General features: G+C 31.6%; 1 protein-coding gene across 2 annotated transcripts in view; it reads right to left on the bottom strand.

The window, feature by feature from the left end:
* Positions 1-20,630, bottom strand: part of LOC143047928 (uncharacterized) — a 33,121-nt gene extending 12,491 nt beyond the window's left edge. The window contains exons 1-8 of one of the 2 annotated variants that reach the window (XM_076221277.1): positions 20,295-20,630; positions 10,920-11,090; positions 8,627-8,793; positions 8,325-8,459; positions 4,957-5,095; positions 4,044-4,125; positions 3,367-3,449; positions 489-587 (exon numbers count right to left, since the gene is read on the bottom strand). In XM_076221277.1, the coding sequence (XP_076077392.1) occupies positions 489-587; positions 3,367-3,449; positions 4,044-4,125; positions 4,957-5,095; positions 8,325-8,459; positions 8,627-8,793; positions 10,920-11,090; positions 20,295-20,501 (1,083 nt within the window). In that variant the 5' untranslated portion in view covers positions 20,502-20,630. The remainder of the gene's footprint in view (positions 1-488; positions 588-3,366; positions 3,450-4,043; positions 4,126-4,956; positions 5,096-8,324; positions 8,460-8,626; positions 8,794-10,919; positions 11,091-20,294) is intronic. The other variant, XM_076221278.1, reaches the window with a different exon arrangement.
* Positions 20,631-25,842: the final 5,212 nt, after the last annotated feature.

Below are 25,842 nucleotides of genomic sequence, written 5' to 3'. Positions count from 1 at the left end.
AATAAGAAGTTGAAATATACTGCTTTGAAAAAAAATCAGTTATAAGTGTGAAAGTGTTAGGCTGATTCTCGCCGTTTTGGTAATTGCTATGGTCCCATTTAACTGATTTTGGCTGTTTTATGAGGTTGGAAATGGGGGTACATTGTACCTTCATGATGAATAACAGTAAAAAATCGTGACAAATGACGTTAACGTTAATTTTTGGTGCATGACGATAAAATGTGCACTTTCTTTTAGACGATAAAAAATAAAATGATTTTGACGAATCACATAAATTTATTCCCCAAAAATAACGGTACAGACAATTATTTCAGACCTCTGACAAATCAGGATTAGGATAATTTGACGAATCATGGTTAATTTTAATCAATTTGACCCTTATGGTAGCTGAAAGTGGCCTTTTAATGCCTGACAGTAAAGGACATTACTACTGTCTTTTAAGATCGGCAAGCAATGCTATAAGAGTGGTACAGTGAATTTTTCATTACCTCAGCACATTTACATAGTTCCTTTGGATCTAGAATATTCAGTATACATAAAACTATTTTTTCTGGAAGTAAGGTTAAAAAGTCTCTATGTCGTCTAACCTGAAAAATAAGTAGAAAATCGTCATATGGGTTAAAGGAGTATGTTCGATAAGGTCCTAAAATGGCCCCCATTTTTAGCGTAAATTTCAAATTCGGATTTATTTACCAATATCACGATAAATTATAGCTAATACATTGACTAGATAGGATATAAGCCATTTTATTGAAAATTTCACGTTTCTGCGTTTCATTGTGACGTCACAAGTTCTACTCATATTGATTTTTGACGAAAAAAAGATTATTGGACAGGAAACATAGAGCGCATACGTCGACAACAAAGATCTTTTAAAATAATGTTTGTGAAGACATTTCACATGTCTTATTTGAATATTAAGCTTGTCGACGCCTGCACTCTATGTTTCCTGGTCCTTTATTTGGTTGAAATCCAGCTGATTTTGTGAAATTTCACAAAAATCCCTTATCTTGACCTTTTTGGGATGTAAAAATCAACGTGTTAGAATTAAACTTTGACAAAAACAGTTCTGTTTAACTTTCTCACATGTCTTTAAGGCAACTTAAAGCATTTATTGTCTTGTAACTATGAACTTTATAATTGGGGCCAAATATGGCCCTTACCGAACTTACTCCTTTCATCTGTATCTTTCAATTCATTTATATGTAAACTACATTATTTTCATAAATCCATTTCTTTGTTTATGCTTTATAAAGATAAATGATACACAAATTTTTTTCTCTAAGTCTTTATCAAAAAACTTAAATTTCACAGTTGTCATTCAATTGATGAGAGTTCAAGAGTATTCAATTCTGCACACTCAATAATAATAATACATAATTATATTTAGGTTGTTTAGAGATTCTAGCTGGTAACATGAATGGAATTCCTTTTCCAACTGGAAACCTACAAGGGGAATCCCTTTTCCAACTGGATTCCTATGTAGGAAATCCCTTTACCAAATTGAAACTCTTAGAATGAATCCCTTTTTGGACTGGAAACCTATAAAGTGAATCACTTTTCCAACAGGAAATTTATCTATTATAATCGTCACAGAAAAAGAAGTTGGTAAGTTGCAGGTAAAAATTCCCAAGAAAAGAGGAGTCACTCTTCCTATTTAGTAAAAAGGAATAATATAAAAGTAGAAAAAAGATTACATGTAAAAATGTCTAAATTAGTGCCGGTAGATTCTATAAGAAATTAAGAAAGAATAAAAATATCACGTTTTACACATCTTTGCTTCAATTGAAAGTCTATCAAGTGAAGCCATTAATAATGCATTTTAATGCTGACTTAAAAAGTGAATATAAATATATAAGATAACATTATTCTCAATAGCATTTAGTGCTTCTGAACTAAAATGATCTATAAAATTATTTTTTTAAATTTTTCAGATGATAAATTAGAATTTATTGAGAAACTAAGGTCATACATTATTAAGTACATTCATCTGCTAAAAATGAATTTTTGATTGCTTTGTTGGTACCTCAAAAGATGACTGAGTTTTTATTTATTGTGAATATATTTTAAAATCATTTATTTATCTTAAGATTCTTTATATAAGTAGTAGTGAATATATTTTTGTGCCATCAATTCACGTTTATTTACCATATCAGAAATTAAATTTAATCCCATTGTTAAAAATATGAAACCAGTCATACAACCAATCTTTTTTAAAAGGACTATATTCTTTAATGATGATCTAGTTTTTATATACTGATCAAATTTTAAATATCGAATAAACATACATGGGTTCTGTCTAGAATATAAATTTCATTATGTATGAAACAAGTAGTGTCTTGAAAATAAACTAATACAAGTAAATACATTTATTTAGTACTAAATGCTGTAATATTTACTATGAATCTGTGAAGTGTAAGCTTATATCCAGAAGAATTAAAACTTACATATTGACTAAACATGTGTTTTTACAAATCTTTACTTGACAATTTTTTAGTACTAACTAAAGGTGTCTAAGTTACTCTTTTTTCAGGTTCAGTATAAATTAGTCTTAAGATAACTTTTTCAAGTTCTTATAAAGTTTCTTACATATATGATTTTTATTCTAATGTTTCTTATAAATGCTACCAGATACTGTTTTAAATTAACTTCAAGCTTGTCTAACGAATACCATTATATATTTGAATGCATTTTTTCCATCAGAAATGAAAATAGTAGTTAACTGCATATTTTACACAATGTCAAAATATTTTACACACTGTTAAAATATAGTTCAATTCTCTGAACTTTTGTAGAGTACAAGAAAACCAGTTCTGAAGAAGCTTTGTTTTTTTATAAAAAATATCAATACTTATGTTTGTACTCCTGGCTTGTAACTTTTGTAACCTCTCTTGCTTGTTTTATGCTTTTTGTAAATATTTATTGTTGTATTTGTTATCTCTGTACGGATGTAATGCATTGGCTTTATGAGAATAAAGTTATATCTAAAATATTTTTTTTTTTTTTTTTTTTTACATGGATACACAGCATGATTATACGGATTGTAAATAGGACCAATAGTATATACTTAACAAACTAAAACTTGATATAAAGTTATGTTGACTGGGGAATATAAATAGGACCAATATCACAGTTTTATATACTTACCAACATAAAACTTGATATAAAGTAATGTTGACTGGAGAATATAAATAGGACCAATATCACAGTATATACTTAACAAACTAAAACTTGATATAAAGTTATGTTGACTGGGGAATGTAAATAGGACCAATATCACAGTATATACTTACCAACATAAAACTTGATATAAAGTTATGTTGACTGGGGAATGTAAATAGTACCAGTATCACAGTATATACTTACCAACATAAAACTTGATATAAAGTAATGTTGTCGAGGATCTAATTTTAATATCAGCTTATGTAGAAATTCATTTCGTTTTACATCTGCCAATATAAGAAGAATTGTATAATGCATTTACAAATACAATTAATTTAATTTGTTACCCTGTAATTTAAATATTTTATGTGTTTACATTTTTAAGTAATTCAATGTTAAACAAACACGGAGAGTGAAAATCAAGAAGTTGTGTTTGTTTTTGATTATGAATTACTGTTTAAATAAAACTTTTCTAGTCAAAATTTAAACTTATCTAATATTCCCTTTCAAGTATTTGAATTAATGTTTTAAATGATAACTTGAAATATTTGATCTCCGTAAACTATTACTTTTCAAGTTCCTAAACAGCTTTTTTCAATTTCCAATAAAATATCAGGATTAGCAGTCATATCTTTTTCTTCAATTTTACGTTTAATCATATCTCAAAATGTTACAACTTATTTACACAGTATATCTAAAGCATAATTTTGTAAGAAAAACACAAATTTTAAATCAAATATATTAAAATTTCACTGACTACAGTTAGACATGGCACAAGAGAACAGTGGTAACCTATAGGTATATGAAAAATCTTTACATCATTCACCAACCTGTAGTTTTAAAAGAATATAGTACATTTCCATAAGGGAAAAATGTCTTACCTGTCCAAAGGTCAGTATACCAATGCACTACTGTACTAGCATTTGTACTGAGGTCGAATATCTGATCGGAGTCTGGCTTTGACTGGAAAGTAAAAAAATATAATTAAAACAAGAATGTGTCCCCAGTACACGGATGTCCCATCCGTACTATCATTTTCTATGTTGAATGGACAGTGAAAATGTGGAAAAATCTCTAATTTGGCATTAAAATTAGAAAGATTCATATCATAGGGAACATGTGTACTTAGTTTCAAGTAGATTGGACTTCAACTTCATCAAAAACTACCTCGACCAAAAACTTTAACCTGAAGCGGGACAGACGGACAGAATAACGAACTGATGAACGAATGGACGGACACACAGACCAGAAAACATAATGTCCATAAATGGGGCATAAAAAAAGATGAGAATACTTCTTGCTATTCAAAAGATAATTACTTCCCTTTATGTTCCAGGTATGTCTTGCTGCACTGGTGTACTGGTGGTCATGGAATATTCAGGTATGCTTTGTTTTATAGGTGTACCCCCATCCCCCTTACATTGATCTTCTTCCATTCTGACAAAGTTTTACACAAAATATTTTGTAAAGAGGGATAAGATTACAACCTACTCAGGCTAATTATAGATTATCGCTGATCATCTCAAAGAGATTGATTTTCTTGCTTGAGCCGGTATGGCAAAAGCTAGACAGGCAATCGAGTTGAGATAACCAATGATAATCTATTTATCGCTATTTTCCCCTCTGACGACGTTGTTAACTCCACGTGCCTTAGTTTCTAGGGATAATTTTCCATATCAAGATAGAAGCATGATATGAAAATAATCACACAAAAAAAAAAATCAAACGGAAAATGCACAAAATAGCGATAACAGCTTGTACAGCTATGGTTGTTAATTAGTTCTGTATAATTACCTCTGTAAATTTGGCAGTGGAACCTGGTTTAGTTGAAGACATTGCACTTTTATCAGCTCTACTACTAGTACTAAAGACTGGAACACTTTGTGTCAACCTTTCATCCTGAATGTGGCGTTTTATTGGCATGTCAACAAATCTAAAACAAAAAATCAAATATAAACTGGAATAAACTCAATTAACCCTTTTTCTTGAATGCTTCATCTGATTTGGTAATATTTAACTGAAATATAATTATGAAAGACCAACAAATTTTGGAGAATTATCCATTAGATTGAGAGAAAAAATGGGTAACACTGTACAATATTAAAATACATGGGATAATAAAATGGAAATTTTGAAAGTTAGAGAATTCAGTTGGTGCATATAAAAAGGTTGTTGTTGCTTTTGTTGATGGAATTATTTTGGCTGAAATCATTGTGCAACAAGCAACAACATTATTAAGTAGTTTGTTATTTAAGGAATGACTGTAATATTTTTCTGTTTATGAAGAAATAACATAAAAAATTTGGTGCACACTGAATAACGCACGTAGCAGTTTATTTAACAGTGTGCACCACATTTTTTATGTTATTTCAAATAGACAGAAAAAATATTACAGTCATTTCTTATAATTTAATTCTAAATTCCATTTTAAACCGTAGAAAACCATGAAAAAACGTTGATGACGTCACTGTCACATGACTAAATTATGTCTATGGGCTGATAACAAAATAACGTCAGCCAATCAGAAGATATGTAACATCCAAAATTAATTTATAAAGTGTTATACAGATATGATTGTTCGATATAAACCTGTAAATATTTATGGATGTTGAAAATGCTGGTAAACCCAATCACTGTGGATGTCACAACAGCAACACATATCACAGCAAAAAAGCTTAATTGTTCTTCAAATATGACTTTATGTTATCTACTCTAATGCTATAGTACAAAAAGTATTTGTATGTGTACTTTAATATCCTACATGATTCAGCAATTTTAGTTTTAATTTGTTTCCCTTATATAACTGCTTTTTTGGCTTTATACCATCAGAAAATATAAACCGATAAAATATATAATTAACGGTACAAATGAACCACAATTCTAATAATTCTTGCCTTAGAAAACACTTTCTAATAAACTTTATTTATAGACTGCAATTTAAACAGACTATCCTATTTCCTATTAATGTTTGTTATCCCTAAAACTTTTTGATAAGTTTTATAGAAAAATATCCTGGATTCTAAATGACATATGCTTGTGATAATTTCTATTCAAATTACATGTTCCCTGACAGAAAGTAATTAAGTCGTTTTTAGTAAATAGCTGAAAATTTATTGTAAAGATTATGAAATTTTAATATACTTATATTACAGGTATTAAATATTTACAAAGAACTTAAAATGTGCAAATAATTATGTCAATGAGCAATATAAATTTAGAGGATTTAAACAGGAACCCTTCATTTAAAGTCTACAAACTGCAGTAATACATAGTTTATTAGTACAATTGGCAGAACAATAATTATTGTTACGATTCATTTTACGAACATGGCCTTGATTCTATGATGATTTATCTAAGTACCACAATATTTCTTACAAAAGCCATGGAATAGTTATGCTTATTTCTTTTAAAGCAGAACTGATAACCCCCTTTAAATTCAATAAATTGATGCCTTTTCAAAATGCATGTAACCATGACCAGGAAGTACATTTATTATGAAATGTTTGTTCCTAAATAATAACAACTTTCCAGTTTGATGCATTTCCGTCAAAAACTCTGGTTTTAATGAACATCATTCGTGGGTTTAGGGGCATTGTCACTTCCATTCCAATGTTGAGCTAGTGGTTGGAAAACTATAATACTATATTGCACGATTTATTTGGCAAACTAAATTCTCATACTTGACATTCAGCACTGCTGTCATTAGAGAATTGTGATTCACAATTAAGTACTTACAAAACATACATTATTTCTAGTTTATCCTGTACAATGACCATCAATTAGACGCTTGATGATCATTAATAGTGCAGGGATACAGGCGATCCCATCTATCGGGTAAATGACCTCTCAAAGGCGCGTCTAATTGATGAGTTTTTTCCGGTGACGGATGAACTCAAAAGTGGTCTATTGATTGATTGTTGGTTTCTTAATGTCCAGTGGCAAATATGTTCCTTAACAGAAAAGCAGTATTTGACTTTAAGGGGAAAACACCATGCCAAATGCTTAAGTAAAAATCTGAGGTAAAAAAAAAAAAAAACTATGTTCTTATCATGAGTTGAAATATAATCATAACTTATGTACACTATTGAGAAGAAGTTTCTTCTAAAATATGACCAGAAAACACCACTTAAGAACTATATCTGACATTTTAAAGTGTACTTACACATTTATAAATATCACAATACAGATAAGAGACTCTCTTAAACTTAGTGTAGGCGAAAAGTGGGTTCATTTATAGCTTTTGAAGTTTAATGTAACATCCATTTTCACTGAACTAGTACACATTTTGTTTAGGGGCCAGTTGAAGCCCGCCTTAGAGTGCAGGATTTTCTCAATGTGTTGAAGACCGATTGGTGGCCTTCAGCTGTATTCTGCCCTTTTGTTGGGTTGCTTTCTCTTTGATACATTCCTCATCTCAATTCTCAATTTTAAATAGTATTAAAAAAAAAAATTTGCTATGTGCTATGCTTAAAGCATGAATTATTCACTGCCTACCTATCATACATATCTTTGATCTAAATTCTCAATTGACACTACTGTAAATTCAGAAAAAATATTGAGAATTTTGGAGAATAGAAAAAAATGTGAGATTAATTATTGTGACTTCATGAAAATCTACATACAAAAATCAGAATGTCAGTTCTATTATTGAGATCATAACCCTGTTCAATTATTTCCAATAATAAAATCCTTGCAACCATTGCTGAATATACAGTGTTTAAGAAAGACACAGCCTTGCATGTACAGTTTGGTCATACAATGGTTGAATAAAATTGAGAATGGAAATGGGGAATACCTATGTCATAAAGACAACAACCCGACTAAAGAACAGACAAAAACCTGACAAAAGAACAGACAGCAGCTGAAGGCCACCAATGGGACTTCAATACAGCGAGAAAATCTCACACCAGCAGGTGGATCTCACCTAGCCCTTTAATAAATTTGTGTACTAGTTCAGTGAAAATGAACATCGGACTAAACTCTAAAACATACAAATGGACTAAAATTAAAAAACATACAAGACTATAACAAAGGTCAGAGGCTCCTGACTTGGGACAGGCAGAAAAATGTGGCAGGGTTAAACATGTTTTGTGAGATCTCAACCCTCTTTGAATAGTCTTATAAAACCAAAAAGGGACTACCAAACACAAAATATATCATACCTGTCATTAGCTGGCCCATTGTACAGTTCTTCTTTACTGGCCTGTAACAGTTTATACTTTCTTATACTCTTGTTTGATCTTTTCTTTGGAACTGAACACAGCTTTGGTAGACTGGCTATAGATTTGGTTCCAAAACTTTAAAAAGTATATGAAACATATATTTGATGTAACTATTGATAAGCCTTCACTACATATGCTTTATAATAAGAAAAAAACAAGGGAAGGGATGATATGTTTTATGATGTTTCTTCAGTTAAATATTTATAATAAATTTCAAATTCTGATTACAAAACAAGTTTTACCTGATACTGGTGTCATTTTTGTGAATAATGATGTGATTATCTTGAAGAATTTCTGGTAATCTGACTCGACGAATCACTTTGTTTTGTTCCTTAACTTCATCATCCATGTGGAAATAAGCACTCTTAACTCTGTAATAATTGTCCTCTCTGTGGAGCTGTACTCGTCTCTAGAAAATAGACGAAAGACATTGATGAAATAAATGTAAACTTGCCATACTGTGAATAGAGGGAAACTTTTATTATAAACTGTTATCACAGAGATATGTCTCACCTTTTTGTAATTTTGATTATGCAAATGTATAAATCAAAATAGCAATACTTTAACATCTTACACAAGTTATGAAAATATTCAAAATCAATGACTGAGTTACATGGCTAAACAATCTCCATGGAAAAGAGATGTGCCAATGCTAATACAACTGCATACCAAATACCACTGACTTATTATAAGTCGTTCCCAAACCTAAATCACAAACTAAGACTGATAACTTTGAAAATATTTCGAAGTCAATAGACCATGACTAAGGGGGTGGAGCCAAATTATCTCCATGGAAATCAGATATGCCAATGCTTAAACAACTGCATACCAAATATCATTGACCTACCACTTGTGGTTCCACATAAAATGACCTAATCACTATCTAATACATGTTAAATAAGCGAAAGTTTTGAAGTCAATAGACCATGACTAAAGGGGCAGGGCCAAATAATCTCCATGGAAAAGAGATGTGCCAATGTTTATACAACTGCATACCAAATATCATTGACCTATTACTTGTGGTTCCACATAAACTGACCTAATCACAAACTAATACATGTAAAATAAGGGAAAGTTTCGAAGTCCATAGACCTTGACTGAAAGGGCAGGGCCAAATAATCTCCATGGAAATGAGATATGTCAATGCTTATACAACTGCATACCAAATATGATTGACCTACCACTTGTGGTTCACCATAAACTAGACCTAATCACCAACTAATACATTGTTGACGCCATCGTCGCCGACACCGGAAACAGCATACTTATGTCTTGCTTTTTGACTCCGTCAAGGCAAGACAATAAGGGTTACTGATTAAATTATAGCATATGTGGTAAATAAAAGTTTTTGTTTGAATATATAAAGTTATTGAGGCATTTTGTTCTTTTGTATCCATATTTTTTAAGCATCAACCTTACTTCTGGGAATCTGTTACAAAATTTGATCTAGTATAACTTAAATGAAAAAAAGGTGCAAAACGATATTATTTAAATTTACATTTCAATGCCAATTTCACCAAATATTCAAAGTTATATATCTTATAAATTTTCCCACATCTCCTTTCATTCATCATTCTTAATGTTACTGGTATAAAAAGTTTAAATAGTTAGTCTTTTCATCATTTATATGCTTTTGAAATCAGCGTGTAAGGCCATTCCCCCTTTCTCCATCTTTTGTTGACGGAAAATAAAGAATTCCATATTCATTCATATATTTGTCTCTTAATAATCTGAAGTTTTATGCTAAATTCACAGCATGAAGGTTCATATAACTTAATAAGTAGTCTATTTTACAATATTTATAAAATACTCGCCGTTCAATCATTCCATGTATATGTAAATAAAATAAGAAGATTTCACAGTGGGCTTACTTTGAACAGATTTGTATACAAATGTGACACTTTTCTTAAGCATTACAAATTAAATAAATAATGTGTTGATCCAAAGATAATCTGTGTGAAGTTCTAAACTGCTTCAGTAATGCTTTTTGAAAGATTTGAATCAAATAAAACTGTAATGTTAGCAAAGTCTGGATAACAAAACTATTAAATCTCAGACAGTGATGAAAATATTTCAAACTTAAAATTGGGCCAAATTAGTTTTTTTTATCGTAGTATAGAAAGATGTGGTATGAGTGCCAATAAGACAACTGTCCATTCAAGTCACAATTCATAGAAGTAAACCATTATAGGTCAAAGTTACTATCTTCAACATGGAGCATTGGCTGACACTGACAGCAAGCTATAAAGAGCCCCACAATTACTAGTGTAAAACAATTCAAACGGGAAAACCAACTGTCAAATCTAAATAAAAAAAATAAAAAAATAAATGAGAAACACTTATAAAGCACATCAACTTAAACAACAACTACTGAAAATCAAATTCCTGATGTCACTTTATAACCAAAATATTATGTTAAAAGTTCAACACCTAAAAATTGCAAGATCCTTAGATTTTGAAATTTTTATCAAATAATGAGTAAAACCTTTTGAATTCAGATTTAAAAATATATATTGGTCCTCATGGTATACTGACCTTGACCTCTCTTGTTGTATGTGTGCTGACAGGTGTGAACTCTGTTTCAGGGAACTGTTTCTGAGCTGTATACATAAAATCTCTATGTTGATGTGGCTGCATTACAGTATACAGAAACTGAAATTGTTGGTGATTACTTCTCCTTAAAAGGGCCTCTATTAACTGGCATCTCTGAAAGATAGGTCAAGTGTTAAAAAATACAGATAATTCATGCACCTCTAAAAAAAGAAAAAAAAACAATGGGTGCAGCTGTCCATCATAAAAATAACTCTTTTTTTGGTTTTGAAAACGAAGATTCTCTAATTCCTATTTTTTAAGCTTATAGGGGATTTACCCCCAACAGACACAGCCCTGGACCTATGTGGGACCTAGCCCCTCCCTTTACACACAACTTTGGTATCTACTGTAAAACACAACTCTTTAAGGGACACAAGAGAATAATTTGAGGATAAATTACCAAAAAAGGACTTGCCAAATAACACTGCTAATAACTACTTGTGAAAACAGTTTATGAAAGTAACAGAGATTTTATTGCTATTCAGCATCCAAATGGTCCTTGAATAACAATGACATTATTAGTAGCCTCTCTTTGATGTTCATAGATACATGTTACATGCCTTTTTGGTAGATAATGGTCTAGAATATAACACCACACTAAGTCTTATTAAAGTTTGCAATGGAGAGAATTATCTTTGAATGATAAAACATGGGAGATAACTCTTGTAACAAGAGAGTTATCAATAGCTATTTTGGTACTCATATATGTAATATTTACCTTGCATGGAAGAAGCAATAAAGAAAAGAATGGTCACACAGAGATAACAAAATTTTAAGGGTTTTAGGTAAATGTATATAGCTCTTCAGTCATACAATTTTACAAACAAATTCTTTAATATTTGTAAAATAAAATTATTATATATGTATATATGTTTTATCACAAACTATAAAGTGTGTAAATATATGAACTTATATTGATTGTAAAATGAAATTACTTTATTAAATTCTCCATAACACCAAAACAGATTAAGGTGCCAAATTCTTATATTTAATGCAGTAATAAAGAGAAAAGTAAATATAAGCATTAAAGATATTAAATATTCTCTATGCCTTTAATTTTTAATGATTAGCATGTCTTTAATACCCATTAGTATACAAAATAATACTTCAATTATTGTCATAATATGATCTGAGGGTCCAAGACTATTATGCTTTAACAAAACATTTTATTATCAAATTAATACTGATATTTTCATATATTCAAATTTTTATATCAGGAAACTTAAGAAATAGCCAATGCTGTCTGCAAATCACTCCGTGAAGATTTATATTATTAAACTTCCCAACAAATATAATTAATTGCTTAAAATTGCATTGTGTATTCACTATTACTTTTATAATGTCTGTTTTTCTTTAATCTTTCAGTGTAGCCTAAAAATTGTACTTAGTGACAAAAGTTCAAAGTTTGTGCAGCAATATTCACGATCTTTGGCATAATGTTTGAGAGTTCTGCGTATCATTTAAGGGGAGGCTTCACATCAAGGCTAGGGAGGGTCACAGGAGGGTGATATCTTAAATAGTAGTAATTTTGAATATAATTCTGATAGATTTATTGATTTGTGGTTAACATCATTATCATCAAACAATTACACAATTTCCTGGCAGTTTATTTTTATTGGTGGAGGTAGAAAACCAGTGAGTGTTTGACCAACCTTTGGACCTTTGGACCTTTGGTAGGAAAACTGATAATGTTAGTTATGGAATGCACTTGCAATGTGCTGGATTCAAACTAGCACTTTCAGTGTTGGCAGGCTGGTGATACAGTCTTAGACCAATTAGTCACCAAGGCAGCTCTGAATCTAATTCTGATGATTGTAGTTTAAAACTGTATGGTAGAACTTTAATTTGAATTAAAATTGTCTATCTGATTTGTTTTGTCAATATTTCATGAATTTTACATAGTCTTTTAAAAGTATGTAATGATATTCATACCCAGTAAATCCAAATATAATGTTAGATATAAAAAAAGAACATGTGGTATGATTGCCAATGAGACAACTGTCCATAAGAGACCAAAATGACACAGACATTAACAACTATAGGTCACGGTACAGCCTTCAACAATGAGCAAAGCCCATACTGCATAGTCAGCTATAAAAGGCCCCGATATGACAATGTAAAACAATTCAAACAAGAAAACTAACACCCTTATTTTATATAAAAAAATGAAAGAAATACAAATATGTAACACATAAACAAACGACAACCACTGAATTATTATAGAGTTAATTTCCACCTTTTTATGTTCAAAACTTCAAACATATACCTTTGCTGTTGAGCTAGACTAATATCAATATTTTAATTAAGTTTCTACAACAAGTGTCATTCTATATCATGTTGTAACAACATAAAATCAATGTTTATCCCTGTAACGCTGAAAATAAAACAGCCAGAAAAAATATTTAATTCTACAAAATTGCTATCTTAAAACAGCAATAGAATGGTAGCTTATTGATTAATTCATTTACTTAGGTTAATTGGAATCGTATATCTCTATCTTAAGTTTAAGATAAAGATTTGGAACATAAAATGGTTTTTAACCTATTTAATGTTTTTATAAACGTGTTGTAAAATAATTAATTGACTTGACCCATTAATAGAAACAGGATATCTGAAAGAAAAAGTATTGTCTCGTATATTACAGTATGTTAAACTTACTTTGTGTGTTCATATACAGCAAGTAAAAGTAAACCAGGTGCTCCACAGGGCGCAGCTTTATACGACCCCAGTAGTCAAATCCTGAACAGTTGGGGCAAATTTGGTCACAATAATCAAGATTGATTAAGATTGATACTGTCTGAATTTGGATTGTGATCAAATTTTTGACATAATATAGGTCTTTGTCACAAAATTAATGTGGTCAAAGATCTAACAAATCTATTGCACAATACTGTGCAATTGAAGATTTCTTCTTGAAACTTTTCAAAATTCGAAATTTAAAAAAAAATTTGAAAAAAAAGGAAGCCCTTAAAAAAATGGTAAACATCCTCCCCCCCCCCCCCCCCAAACTTATTGAAACCCCCTTGGAGCAATAACTCTTAAACTCAATCCCATGCTTTCCTTTGTAGTATTGAACCTTGTAGTACAATTTCAGAGAGATCCATACACTTAAACACAAGTTATTGTCATGGTTGTTTGGAAACTAGAAACATGCTTCTTTTTGGCCCTTTTTTGGCCCCTAATTCCTACATATTTTGGGCAATTAACCCAAAACTTAATTCCAGCCTCCCCTTTGTTATATGGTACATTGTGGTACAATTTCAGAGAGATCCATACAATTACACACAAGTTATTGTTTTTACCAACAAAATCTTGAAAAATATCTAGCACAAGTACAGAGAAGGGAAGCTAGGTTCGTGTTCAATGAATACCAAGACGTATCCCCAGATTGTCTCAGCTCTTTAATGGAGTGACTAAGATGGCAGCCTCTAAAAGGTCACTGCAGCAAAGACCACCTCACCATGGCTTACAAGATCCACAATAGATTGGTAGATATTGACCCCTCAACTATTACAAACCCGGAGATTCACTGACCAGAGGAGGCCATTGCATACACCAACAGCGTACTCAGATAGACCAGTACAGATACTCCTTCCCAAGATCAACCATGAGGGATCCTTCCTGTGCTGAAGAACTAAGACAGCAAAGGGACATAACATCTGTTGACAAGGCAGATTTCAATAATCTTAGAACATTCATTAAAAATCAATTAAAACAACAAAAACATGAGAAGTTTACCATACCACCAATAAAGATAAATAAGCTATTTGATGAGTTAATTAAACTTGATGTAAATAAATCATTAGGAACTGATAATATTGGACCCCAAAACCTTAAAAAAAAGTGCCCCATGTATTGCCTCTCCTCTCACATATATATTCAACAGAATGATAGATACTGGTATCTATCCTTCATTACTGAAAAATGCTAAGGTAACACCAGTTTACAAAGATGGTGATAAAGTTTTAGCAACAAATTAAAGACCAATTTCTGTACTTCCATCTCTATCAAAAGTATTAGAAAGGCATGTCTCAAATAACATGTACAAGTACCGGTACTTGTATAAATTTAAACTTTTACATCCTACACAATCAGGTTTTAGCCACATCATTCTTGTCAAACTGCACTTATTGATATCATTGACAAATGGCTGCAAGAAATGAATGATGGTAATCTAAACTAAGCAATACTGTTAGACTTAAAAAAGCATTTGATCTTGTAGATCATGACATTCTTTGCTTAAAGCTTGCTATTTACGGATTCAGTGAGTCTGCAGTAAGTTTTTTCAGGTCATACCTAAGTAATAGAACACAGCAAGTAAACATTTGCAATGTTAATTCTGATAAAAAAGATGTGAAATTTGGTGTCCCCCAAGGATCTATACTAGGTCCTCTATTATTTGTCTCCTTTGCATTAAAAATTGTAAAACAGATTTATATGCTGATGATACTACTCTTCATAAATTCGGGAAAAGCATAGAAAATTTACATAATGATGTTCAAGGAGACTTATGCAAAGTTGAAAAATGGTGCAAATGAAAAATATGTTCATCAATACCAAAAAAAACTAAATGATTGGTTACTGGAACAAGTCATAAGTTATTAACCCAATCTTTTCAACCAAATTTAGTAATAAATTCAGAAACACTACAAAATTCATCATGTGAGAAATTATTAGGTGTCAAAATTGACAGCTGACACTTAGCTGGAACAATCAAATTGATCAAATTTGTGCTAGAATTTCATCAAGAATATACCTTCTTTCTAAATTAAAGAAATTTTTAGATATTAATGCCAGGAAAGCATATTATAATGGCTATATTCTGCCTCTCATCAATTACTGCTTTATTGTTTGGGCAGAATGTAAAAATGAAGGGATAGTAAGAATGTTAAAACTTCAAAAAAGAGCAGCAAGATTTAATTCTTGATGCAGACCAATTATCCCCATCAGCCCCCTTTTTTAAAGAACTTGGATGGATGACAGTAGAAAACAGAATCAAATACCACAAATATTTATTGCTATTTAAATGTATGCGGAAAGAAGCACCACAGTACCTATTTCAAAAGTTTCAACTTATATCTGTTAACAATCCTTATGCCTTAAGGTGTGTTACTCAAGGTAATTTGATAGTTCCAAAGCCAAAAACTGAACTGTCTAAAAAATCTTTTGCTTATTCTGGATCAGTTTTATGGAATGGATTACCATATGAAATGCATAAAGTGCAAAACACTTATTCTTTAAAACAAAGGTTAAAACAATACTTGAGACAGTCCCAATATTCAGTCTGAAATGATTGCAACTATTACTCTTAGAATGTATGGTTTTAATGATTTGTATATTATATCTATTTACTACATGCAATCTGTAACTGTTTTATATCTTTAAATCTATACAATTGTGTTTATAATTTTATGTTGTATGTTTGCTTTTTTTTCTCTTATTATTATATTTTTTTTTTTTTTACTTGTATTGTATTCATGTATGTGGGGGCCTCAGGGAAGATTAGTAACTAACTGTGTTTACCCTCTTTCAAAAAAAGAATTTATTATTATTATTATTATTATCATTTTTATTATTATTGTCTGGAAACTAGAAAAATGCTTGTTTTGGCCCCTTTTATGCCCTTAATTCCTAAACTTTGGCCCTATAACCCCTAAAATGAATCCAAACCTTCTTCTTGTGGTTTTAAACATTGCGGTATAATTTCAGAGCAATTGAAATACTTGTACACAACTTATTATCCTGAAACTATAAAAATGCTTGTGTTGGGCTCCTAAACAGTTGGGACCATCATCCCCAAAATCAATCTCAATGTTCCTTTTGTGGTATTGAACCTTCTGAAAAAATTTCATAAAGATCTATATACTTAAACTTAAGTTAATATCCAGAAACCAATGTGTCTTCAGACGAAGCAGACGATGACATCATACCATTATACGATCCCAAAAATTTTTTGGGGTCCTATAAAAACATTGCCTTGTGTTTCAAGTGTTAGACTAGTATGAATAACATATATATAAATAACATTTCTTACTTGATAACCACTTATTTTAATGTAAAGGAAAGGGCAACAGTGAACAAGAAGACAATTAAGAAGTTGGAGTTTTGTGTCAACACTTCAAGCTATTGTTGAAGACTGTATGTTTCCATCAAGATGCCTTAATTTGTTTGTCATTTTTTATTGGGTTGCTGTCTCATTGAGGTACTTGTATGACCAACAACTCCTTATATGCATATCTGTGGTTTGTGACTTTGTACACAACTATTATTTCAGATCACCTCAACTGTTTTGATTGTTTAATGTTTAATTCCACTTTTGCAACCTTGGCAATATATCATGGTGGTCAGTTTTTATATTTGGAGGAAGTTGGAGAGCCAGGTTAGAACCATTCACCTTAGAAAATAAGAAATATGGTAATTCTTGTCAATAAAGTAGGGATTTGAACAAACCTTTACACAATCAGGGTTTTATCTAACAACCTCAGAGTTGACATGCTAGTGATCACTTTAGATGAAATAAGCAACTCAGGCATCAAGGTTCCTCACCTCTTGATCATCCTTATAAAAGAATGTTCATAGACAAAAATTGAATGATGGACCTGATCTATCATGATTCGTCCTGCATACTCCTATATTCTCCTCCGATTCAACAGACATGAAGCAATTGTTGAAATGAATGAAAAGTGATATAAAAACACTTAAAACAAACAACCATTACAACAGACAAAGTGTCAACAAGGGAGATAATTCAAACATTATACAGTTTATCATTCTTTGTCAATTATACAGTGACCTATAATTGCTTATATCCACATCTTTGGAACTGACTGGTTGATAGTAAAATATCTCATCTGCAATCACTCACATTCTCTTATTTTTATAGATATACCAATAGATCATGATCTTTTTATTCAACTTGTATCACTTCAGGGACTCAAAAAGTGAGTAAATAAAGCCTGCCAACACTGAGATTGTCAGTTAAAGTCCCAAGGATTTAGTTTACCTACTGAAGGTCAATGGTTCTCTTGGGCACTCTGGTATCCTGACCAATAAAAGCTGGCTGTCATGAAATAGTTAATAGTGCTAGAAGTGGCGTTAGATATCAATCAATCATTTTGTGGAAATCAGAAGATAGACATAAATTTTTGTTTCTTATACTTTAATATAAGGAAGTATTATGTAAACATTGGATTTCTCATTGATCCTTCAGCATTTAAACAGGACACCCATTAAATGACAATTAAAATTGTACCTTGTTATTCAATTTATTTGGGCATTCTGAATTAATTCAATTTACAGATAAATACAAGATTTGTGAATGGTCTTTGTCAAAAAAATATTTTAAAGTTTTGTTGAAAATTATAAAGTAAAAGTATATTTAATCTTTTAATCAATTATTTTTTGGAAATACTTAGTAATATGAGGCAGGCATTACCTGTAAATGGGGACGAAGTCTGTATGAATTATTTTTTTGTAACTTTAATATTTGTTAAAAAAAAAGAAATGGAAATACTGTAACGTTTCCCGGATTTTGGTTCTGTTGTTAGGGATTTTAGTTGTGACGTTATTTAAGTTATGACGTCATATACAATGTAAACAAAGAAACGCTATCATCAGGTAACGTTTTTTCATATCGAGGAATTATTAAAAATGAAATTGGTATTGCGTTCCTTCCTATTTTATACAAGACTGATAAATATATATTTTACTCAAAGTTTCATACAAACGAGACCGGAAAAAGGAAGTACATTGTAGATTTAATTTCTGCGCAGATCGGGAAATTCAAAAACGCGGCAAAAAAAAAAATTTCCTGAATTTCAGTTCATTAGTACAATGAAAATATCGGGAAAATTTTCCATATTTTTTTTTTTTTTTTTTTTATTGAATTCTCTACTGTTATTGGGGACTTCGTCCCCATATTATCATTTGTTTCATTTTTCTTTTAGTATTGTCATTTATTTCAATTTCAATGAATTCATAATAAACTTAGGTTCTGATTAACCTAAAGTTAATTTCATCATATTCTGTGGTTCTAAGAATTTGTTTTAACTATTTGATTGTTGAATAATATCATATCATATGTTTATATTAAAATCACTCCTTTTACTATAATACAGTATTTCACATTTAAATGATTCAAATTAAATCAGTTGGCCTTAAAAATATCTTTTGAACAATGTATTTGTAAGATTTGCACTTAAATCCATTGAACATTTAAAGAGTTGAACTTAAAATACTAAATAGCCTTATTTAGTATTTAATAGAACAATTAATACATTTCCTTCCAATTCTTTAATCAATATTTACTAATTACTTAAGAAATATAAATTTGGGTCGAAACAAAAGTGATTGCATTATATTTTTCTAATCTACCATTAAATATATCTGTCAGTTACCAAGAAAAATGTAAACAAATTAAACATGTATTGTCAGTTGAAATGGGATATTTCTTTATTTTATTATTTTCTTTGTCAAAAGAGAGTGACATTTTATCGAAAAATGATCTCTTAGAAGTTTTAAAATTATTTCATTTCTATTACAGAGGCTTAATCTTTATACATATGTGGGAATTTCACATTTGTATTATTTGATGTTATATAATTAAATAAATATTAAAGATAACTAATTCTTTTTTAAATGATTTACATATATTTATTATGAATAAAACTTTTTGAATTGTATGCAAGTTCAAAGGATAGCTTTGATAATGATTTTTAAGTTATTCTAAATGAGAAAAAAAACTTAGCTTTTTTTATTCTTTTATAAAAAAAATGAGCCAAACGTTAAAACCTTTTTTTCCCATTTTCATGGAACCCTTTTTTTCATTGTATTTTCCCAACAAGTTTATATTTAAAAGAAAAGAATAGTTGTAACTAAATTAGTTTGATTGCAAAAATAAGTGAATCCAATTTTCTCAATTATTGTTTCTGCTTAGGATAGGTTTGAAGATAAAAGTACATTAGAATAATCTCAAATCATTAAATAGTATTTCCTTTAAACAGAAAGCGATCTGGTTCTGATATTGTTTTATGATAGCTTATTAGTTGTATCTCAAAGTTATATTGTTAATTCTTTTAGGGATGGAGTTGAGGCACAGTATGGAATATAGCATAGACCCTAGGACTAGTATATCATAGTATATACACAGGAGTTTGAAATCCTATCAATAAGGGGCTAAAAATATACCAAAGTCGACTATCACAGTAGAGCTTCTCTCGAAGAGACTTTGGTATATTTTTACCCCCTTATTGATAGGATTTCAAACTCCTGTGGTTGAAATAAATACAATGTATGTGAAAACTGATGTTATGTATTTACCTGTTCGTGGTTCCATTCTTCAATCCACAGAGATATTTTATCCAGTTGTCTGTCAAACTCTACACTACTATGGGTCGGGTGTCTCCCTCCATGACCCCTCCAATTTGGCAAATAGCTGGTCAAAGTGGAAATTTTATCCCCCCTTTTCACATCTCCATCCTTCCGCAAAATTGACAGAGATACGGGAGCACGCTCCATTGTTTGCATGTTTATTATTTTATCCAATGTTATTGCTTTTTTACCACCTTTAATGCATCCTGTTGGTTTTTAAACCATTCCCTATAATTAAAGATCATTAAATGAAAATTTTACAGGTAAATTAAATGCCCGGTGTGAAATTGATTGGTATAGCGTACTTGGTTACTAATACCTTCACTACTATAGTCTATTTCGATTATTGAACGTGACGTCAGCTGGTAGCTCGGAACGTAAGATGTGATCGCAAATTTTATAAATCGAGAAAACCCGAAGATACAAATCAATGATTGGTTCTGACTTGCTCAATCTGCAAGTGTCATGCTCTCGGAAACCGCTGGTCAAAGTTTTTTCATAAAATCTCACAGGTACAAGATGAGATTGTTTTTAACATATATATGTATTTATACTGAATGCACTTACTGTACTCAGTATATGTACTTATAAAAAAAAACTCGTCTTGTACCTATGTTTGAATCCACCATTGGGTTCTCTAAGCCGGTTAGACATGAGATTGAGATCAATTCCTATCCGCGAGCAAGTGGCTGAGATATTCTTGAGAAGATCTTTATCTCTTGACAATCCCTGTAACTACAATCCCGTTTCCTTTTCACGCCGAATATGACCTACCGGATTAGACTATTTACCGGCTTTGTAATTACATGAGCAACACGACGGGTGCCACATGTTGAGCAGCACCTGAATACCCAGTTTTTTGAGTGGTTCGTGTTTTTGTTGTACCCCTATTTGTGACATTTTATTTATGCAGATACATTATTGAACTTGACGTCAGGTATCACGGAACGTAAATCGGTAAATATCGGTTCACTGAGAAATCCCGAAAGTAATATAATCATTAAAGGTAATAGTTATGTAAATCGCTGTTCAAAAGTCATAAATCGATTAAGAGAAAACAAATATGGGTTACAAACTAGAACCGAGAGAAACAACGGAACTTCAACGTCAAACGAAACAGAAACACTGAGTGACAACAAAAACAAACGCCATCAAAAACAAAAACTTTATATTAGATAACAACTCCCACATGCCTGACTTGGTAAAGGACATTTAAAAAAAAATAGTGGGTTGAACTTCGATTACACCGTGTATCATCGTACAGCGGATATAGTTACTAACCAAGCGGGCGTGAGCGATTTTGATCTTACATGGTAACGAAAATCTTTGTTTTGTTCACATAATATCAATGTGTACTTCAACCTAAACATAATTGCTGTTTTAAGAAATGATTTGGTCGTAGGTTAATGATTAGAGATGCCTCATTATTTTCCCAAAACAAGAACAATTACTAACTAGTATCTCAATTGTTTGTAAAACAATCAGGGGCGTAGCTAGGTATTCAGTCAACTGTAGGCACCAATCGGCAGGGGGTCTGGGGGCTGCTTAAGGCACCCATCAGGACGGAAAACGGTTTTCAGCGTTTTGGCTTCCAAATTTTATGTACAAAAATATTAAATTTACTGGTTATTTAATCATGATAATTATAATATACATGATGAAAAGTTCGAAGAGTTATGAATAATGTACCATAACATCTGACTGGTGAATTAGATAACACAGTACAATTCGTAATGATAATTTTTTTTATTTACAATTTGCATTACCCAGCGTCGATCAGCACCCTGTTTGGTATTATCATATCTATTCCGTTCTGATTGATATATCCGTTTAACTTAATTAATAGTACATATTGACGATCCTTCATAAAAAAAAAATAGGCACGTAAACACTGATACTACTATATAAGACATATATAATAGAACTATCCTTTTGACTAGACATCAACCATCAATCTTTTGAATCTTAAACCTTCACCCATGCCACACAAACACATACAGACGTAGTCGATGCCTAACAAAATTCAAGAAATTCGTATTTCTTTATATTCTCTACTAAAAAATCCCTACCTGCTTAGAAATTTTGAATAATTGTGGCCATTACACGCAGATTTGAGAGTACTCAAAATTATTGGAAGCCAGTTAATTTTTTTACATCCAGTGTCAAATATCAGTTATGCAAGTTCAGGACCGTTGACGTTTTTTTTTACAATAGATACAACTTGGAGCTAGGTTCTGTAATATATATATAGGTGTCGTCCAGAACGAAGATCTGGAAATCTAAAAATGTCATGCATTGGAAAAATGAGGTATTATTGGATAGGAGCAGAAATTTTGCCTATTAGTAGACCAACTACGAACTTCTCAAAGAGTTGCATTCTCTCTACAACTAGGCATCGGATTTAATGTCCCCATTCTGACCAGACGTGACTGCGTATTTGTACATCCCGCACAGCCAAACGGACCACCAACATTGGCAAGTCGGGTGAAGACAAAGTGGAAAGCTAGTTAAAACTAACAACAACTAATTAAAAAACTCACACATGTGTCTAAGTTGAGGTTGTTAGAAGTGAAATGATCTGAACCAAAGTTCTAGTTTATATTTTCTATTTAAGGTAAAATCGTAAAAACATTCAATTCTATCCAATATTCCATTCACTAAGGACGAAAGACTAGTGTACACATGCATGACGTTCGATAATTAAAGAGTTTTGGACAACTTCAGCGGCTTTCATCTACAGATAATGTTGTTTATTATTATTTTTTTTTTTTTTTTAAATATTTGTGAAAAAAATATGTGTAGGCACGTGCCTAAAGTGCCTAACGGCAGCTACGCCCCTGACAATTGAAAGGTCTTTCCTGTAAAAGTGATGTTTTCGTAATGTACTTGTTACGACCTTTCATTTGATATACGACAAACATACCTTCGGAACCTTTTGGCTTTTTACCCCATCCGCCTTAATTTTCGAGATCAGAAGTATGATATATGTGTAGGACTCGGAGGTGCGATGGGGACGCTGAAGTGCGATGGTCACGCTGAAGTGCGATGGTCTACGCCGAAGTGCGATGGTCCTTTCGCTGAAGTGCGATGGTTTAGCAGGACTTTTAGTTGTTTTGACGTTTTCTAAACAACACGGATTTGCAGGCAGGTGGATAAGATTATTTAGATTAAGATTTATTGCGAACAAAGGAATAAAAAAAAAAAAAAAAAAAAAAAAACAAAGTAACGAACAATTCAAGTCCAGAACAGTTTTGAGCATTAGAGGTTGAGGTTACAAAATAATTTATAACTAAGTCATGCTACAAATCATAAGGAACAAATCGGCTAAAAGATGATCTTGGTCTGCAGATTGGTTATCTAGCGTTCGGTGTTATGCCGCACACATTTTGTACGACCAATAAAATGTCTGGGTCTTTGGTTCAAGTATGTTTCACTAAATTATATGTGATTTTTTTTTTAAATAGAATAAAATTTATTAAAAGCAATCATATTTATCGAGTCGATATAATTTTGCTTTATTATTGAGATGAATTCTGCTTTGTAAGAAAACTCGCACTACATATAAGTCTAATTGTATTGTTCTTACAGTATAAATCTTCTGCAACAGGTTAGTCTGCGGAATAGCGGAAAATCAGCTTATTCTAAAGTTTTCACAGAACTCGCGTCACGTTTCGCTATAAGTCAAGCATATATACATGTACTTGATGGCTTTTATTTGTTAAAAACTGTTACGATATTATATAAATGGATGAATGAGTGTCTTATGAGCAATTTCTCGGCTATGATATGACGAGAACAAGTTATATTTGATAAAATAAGATGGACCCTGCGTAGCACTATATAGACCGACACGCTGAACCTTTTTTTTTTTGGCGCACTTGACATTTCCTCCAACTCGAATCGCGTATACTAAATTAATGCCATCTAGCCCATTTTTTCTGACTCCATACTTCTCGTGCTAAGCGGATGATTAGCAAATTAGAATTGTATGTATTTTTTATTAGACCTGACTTAAAATTGAAACCGATCTCCCAAATGCGAAGCTAGAACGCTAACCACTACACCACACCTCATTCAATAGAGTTCTTACTTCAGACCATCGCATTTAGCTGGAATAAACCATCACACAGTTTCATTAAAGTCAACTTTATAGTTAGACTGACAGAGCCGCCATCGCACTTCAGCGTAACCATCATCGCACTTCAGCGTAGATATCAACAAGTTAACGTCACAATGTTACCATCGCACTTCAGCGTGTTAACCAACGCACTTCAGCGTACACCATCGCACTTCAGCGTGACCATCGCGGTTCGGAGTACCATCGGGGTTCCGAGTCCTACATATGTAATGAAGACTTGATGATCTTTCATTTGATATGCGACAACGCCATGTTCTAGAAAGTTTGATTTTTGCACTTAATAACCCCATCCAACTAATTTTTGGATTACCGGAATTGGATATTTGAAATGTACACGTGATGACCTTTCATTTGATATACAACAACCTTATCTTAAAAGAACATTTATGTTTTGCACTCAATGACCCCACCCAACCCATTTTTTGAGGACATCAACTTGATATTTGAAATGTACGCTTTACGGACTTTCATTTGATATGCAACAACCTAGCCATCTGAGAAGTTTGAATGTTTTGCACTAAATGACCCCACCCTTTACCTTGGGATGAAAAAGGGGTTTACAATTTTCATTTTTTAGTGGAGTTTATTAAGACTTTCAATTTGATATATCAGATGACCCCATTTGACAAAGTGCCAAAAATGATGCAATATCAATTATATAAATAGAACTTATGCAACTTACAAAGTCAATGCAAAACATGAAAATTTCAAATTGATTTTTTGTTGTTTTTTTTTCCATGGAATGTTTTTGGTATTTGGTCAAACATATAACTATGTTAACTTCTTCAATTTCTAAAACATTTTAGGTGGTAACCTGTTGTTGATTCATAAATACATGCCTCCGCTCGCAAAATTTGAAACTGCATTATCTCTAAAACGACAATAGATATCTCAAATCTGTTAAATGATAAATGATCTGCAGTTGACGGACAACATTGTAGAATTTTTTTTTGGACAATTCCAAGGTTCATCAAGGTCAAAATTAATCACATATATGATGCAATACACAACTTCAGAACCGGAAGTTGTAGACATGAGACTACCACCATTCAATTAAGGACCACTTGACCTTTCAAATGTCACAAGGTCAAGGTCATAATACACTTTGAAGGTCAAGGTTAAATTTCATCATGACCTGACATTGATCTCAAATTGAAGGTCTTGAACTACTGATCAGTTTTGCAGTTTATAGTAGGTTGAAATCTAAAATTTGATGTACAAAAAAATGAACGAAAAACACAGCAACAAATGACAACCACTGTATTCTATATTACAGACACCTGACTTGGGACAGGTACATGATACAGAATGTGGCGACCACGGTTTTAAAGAATGATAGCGGGATCAGGGCCACCACTC

This window comes from Mytilus galloprovincialis, chromosome 10 (genome assembly GCF_965363235.1).
Source record: "Mytilus galloprovincialis chromosome 10, xbMytGall1.hap1.1, whole genome shotgun sequence".
Taxonomy (NCBI): domain Eukaryota; kingdom Metazoa; phylum Mollusca; class Bivalvia; order Mytilida; family Mytilidae; genus Mytilus; species Mytilus galloprovincialis.
This window is presented reverse-complemented; position numbering and strand designations above follow the sequence as displayed.